At 50.0% G+C, this 1835-nt stretch overlaps 2 protein-coding genes across 2 annotated transcripts; both read right to left on the bottom strand.

Annotated features, from left to right (window-relative positions):
* Positions 1-81: 81 nt before the first annotated feature.
* On the bottom strand, positions 82-1054 carry LAESUDRAFT_718678 (uncharacterized protein; the record flags this gene model as incomplete). Its single annotated transcript, XM_040907477.1, has 5 exons — positions 82-118; positions 178-553; positions 601-693; positions 747-956; positions 986-1054. Coding segments are annotated over 5 exons (785 nt in total), but the record flags the coding sequence as incomplete, so codon positions are not given.
* A 259-nt stretch (positions 1055-1313) lies between these two features.
* LAESUDRAFT_668019 (uncharacterized protein) lies at positions 1314-1793 on the bottom strand (the record flags this gene model as incomplete). Its single annotated transcript, XM_040905357.1, has 1 exon — positions 1314-1793. A coding segment is annotated over one exon (480 nt), but the record flags the coding sequence as incomplete, so codon positions are not given.
* Positions 1794-1835: the final 42 nt, after the last annotated feature.

Raw genomic sequence — 1835 nt, forward strand, 5'->3', positions numbered from 1 at the left:
CCCTCCTTCGCAAACGCCTTTTTTTTGCCTTTTTTATCAGCAGACGGAGCATTTTTTTTGGCAGCCTCTCCTGGTACCCACAGTTCGTACACGTTCTCGTCTATCGCTTGACGAGGTGCTGTCCATTGCGATTTTTGTGAGTTTTCTATATGGCTGTCTACCCTCACTGCGACTTACCAATGAAGATCTGCGATTCCTTCCAACCGGCACCACTTCGGCTCTTTATCAGCAAATAGTGGGGGCCATCTGGATGCTCGGCCTTGATAGCCTGGAACTTGGTCTTGCCACTTCGAGACAGCAACACATATGGTAACTGGTGCGTTCTTATCTCCTCGTCATCTTCCTTGTTGATGGACATCACCCAGGGATCACTCTTCGCAAAATGGGAGAAAAGCTTAGGTAGCAACCCACGCAGGAAGACGTGCATTGATGCAGGCCCCCACGTATTGCCGAAGAAGAACCCACCGACCAAGTCGATGACACCCAAGCCATGATCCTGCAGTCGCAGGAGCTCATGCTGATCAGGTACAATGTTTCCCTTCGCTTTGAGTATCTGCTGATTTGTCAGATTCATCTAGCATAGCGTCACCAGCCACATACCGCAGACAGCCCAATTGGCAAAGCCGCCACGCTGTAGACTCGCACCATGCCATCTGGAACCCACCTTCTTTCTGTAGGTACCCTGCCATCAAACTAGCAGCCCGTGAGGTTGAGATATGTGCAAATCGAGCACGCGCTAACAATACCTTCATGGCAGGACCACCTCGACCTTCTTTGACATTGCTGCGATTGCTGCGAAATGTCTGGTGGACTTCTTTGCGAGCATTTGTTTGTGAGACCTTTGCTACGAAGCTGTCCTTCAGGCCTCTCAGAATTCTATTAACATGCTCATTGTTCCGGTGAGATGATTTCAGCTTCTGCATTACGTGATTGTAATTTGTGAGCCAACTGAACGTCTACATTTGCCAAATCTGGCCATACGCACTTTCACAGGCAAGCGTTCCTCATCGCTTTCATCTTTGATGCGTTGATGAGAGCTGCTAGGTTGCGCCATCACTGGAGAGGTCAGCAGAGGTTCACGACGGAGCAATGAGGGGAGAATGAAGTTGCGTTGAGTCAGGCTTTTTTTTTGCTTATGCAATCCCGACAGGCCATCGTCGATCTCAAAGTACAATCTCGTTTGCTGCGCCACAGTAAGAGATAAACATTTCTATTATACAGAAATTGGTAGCTAACGTGTTCTGTCACTAGTCGTACACATTTTCGTGCATGAAATAGGTCATGAGATGGAGTCCCTGTGCCCATAGCTCTGCTCACGGACGCCATATATGTTCCGGCAGCGTTACTATGAGCTCCTTAGTACCATGACGTCCCAAACGTATGGCCTCCTCATGATCGTAGGCATCAATCTCTTCTCCAATGAGCACTCCGTACCCTGCCGGAAGGAACCCATCTCCGCGAACAGCAGCCAGAGCGTTGAAAAGTAAGGTCTCTGTGGCCTCATCTGCAAAAGGACTCGCATGTGCCGGCACATCGACAGGATCATGGCGAACATTACCCTGCTGAGCCGCTGCGATCTGCTCTGATATATCAGCGGTAGGACCATCAACTATGGCATCATCTTCATTTTCTGACTCCTCCTCTTCTGGAGGGTGCCCTGCACCTGTCTGTCCTCGTCGCCGATGTACTGGAGTGCGCGCCATCCCGTATAGTTCATGCAGTACATCTGGATGAATATCAGTGCCATCATCGACGTAGATGCCATTTGCGGCCTGGCCAAGAAAGCGCATGTCCTGAGAAAGTGTCAGATGATTTCATGCTGCGAGTGCACCAAG

The sequence above is a fragment of the Laetiporus sulphureus genome, assembly GCF_001632365.1.
Source record: "Laetiporus sulphureus 93-53 unplaced genomic scaffold LAESUscaffold_301, whole genome shotgun sequence".
NCBI lineage: Eukaryota > Fungi > Basidiomycota > Agaricomycetes > Polyporales > Laetiporaceae > Laetiporus > Laetiporus sulphureus.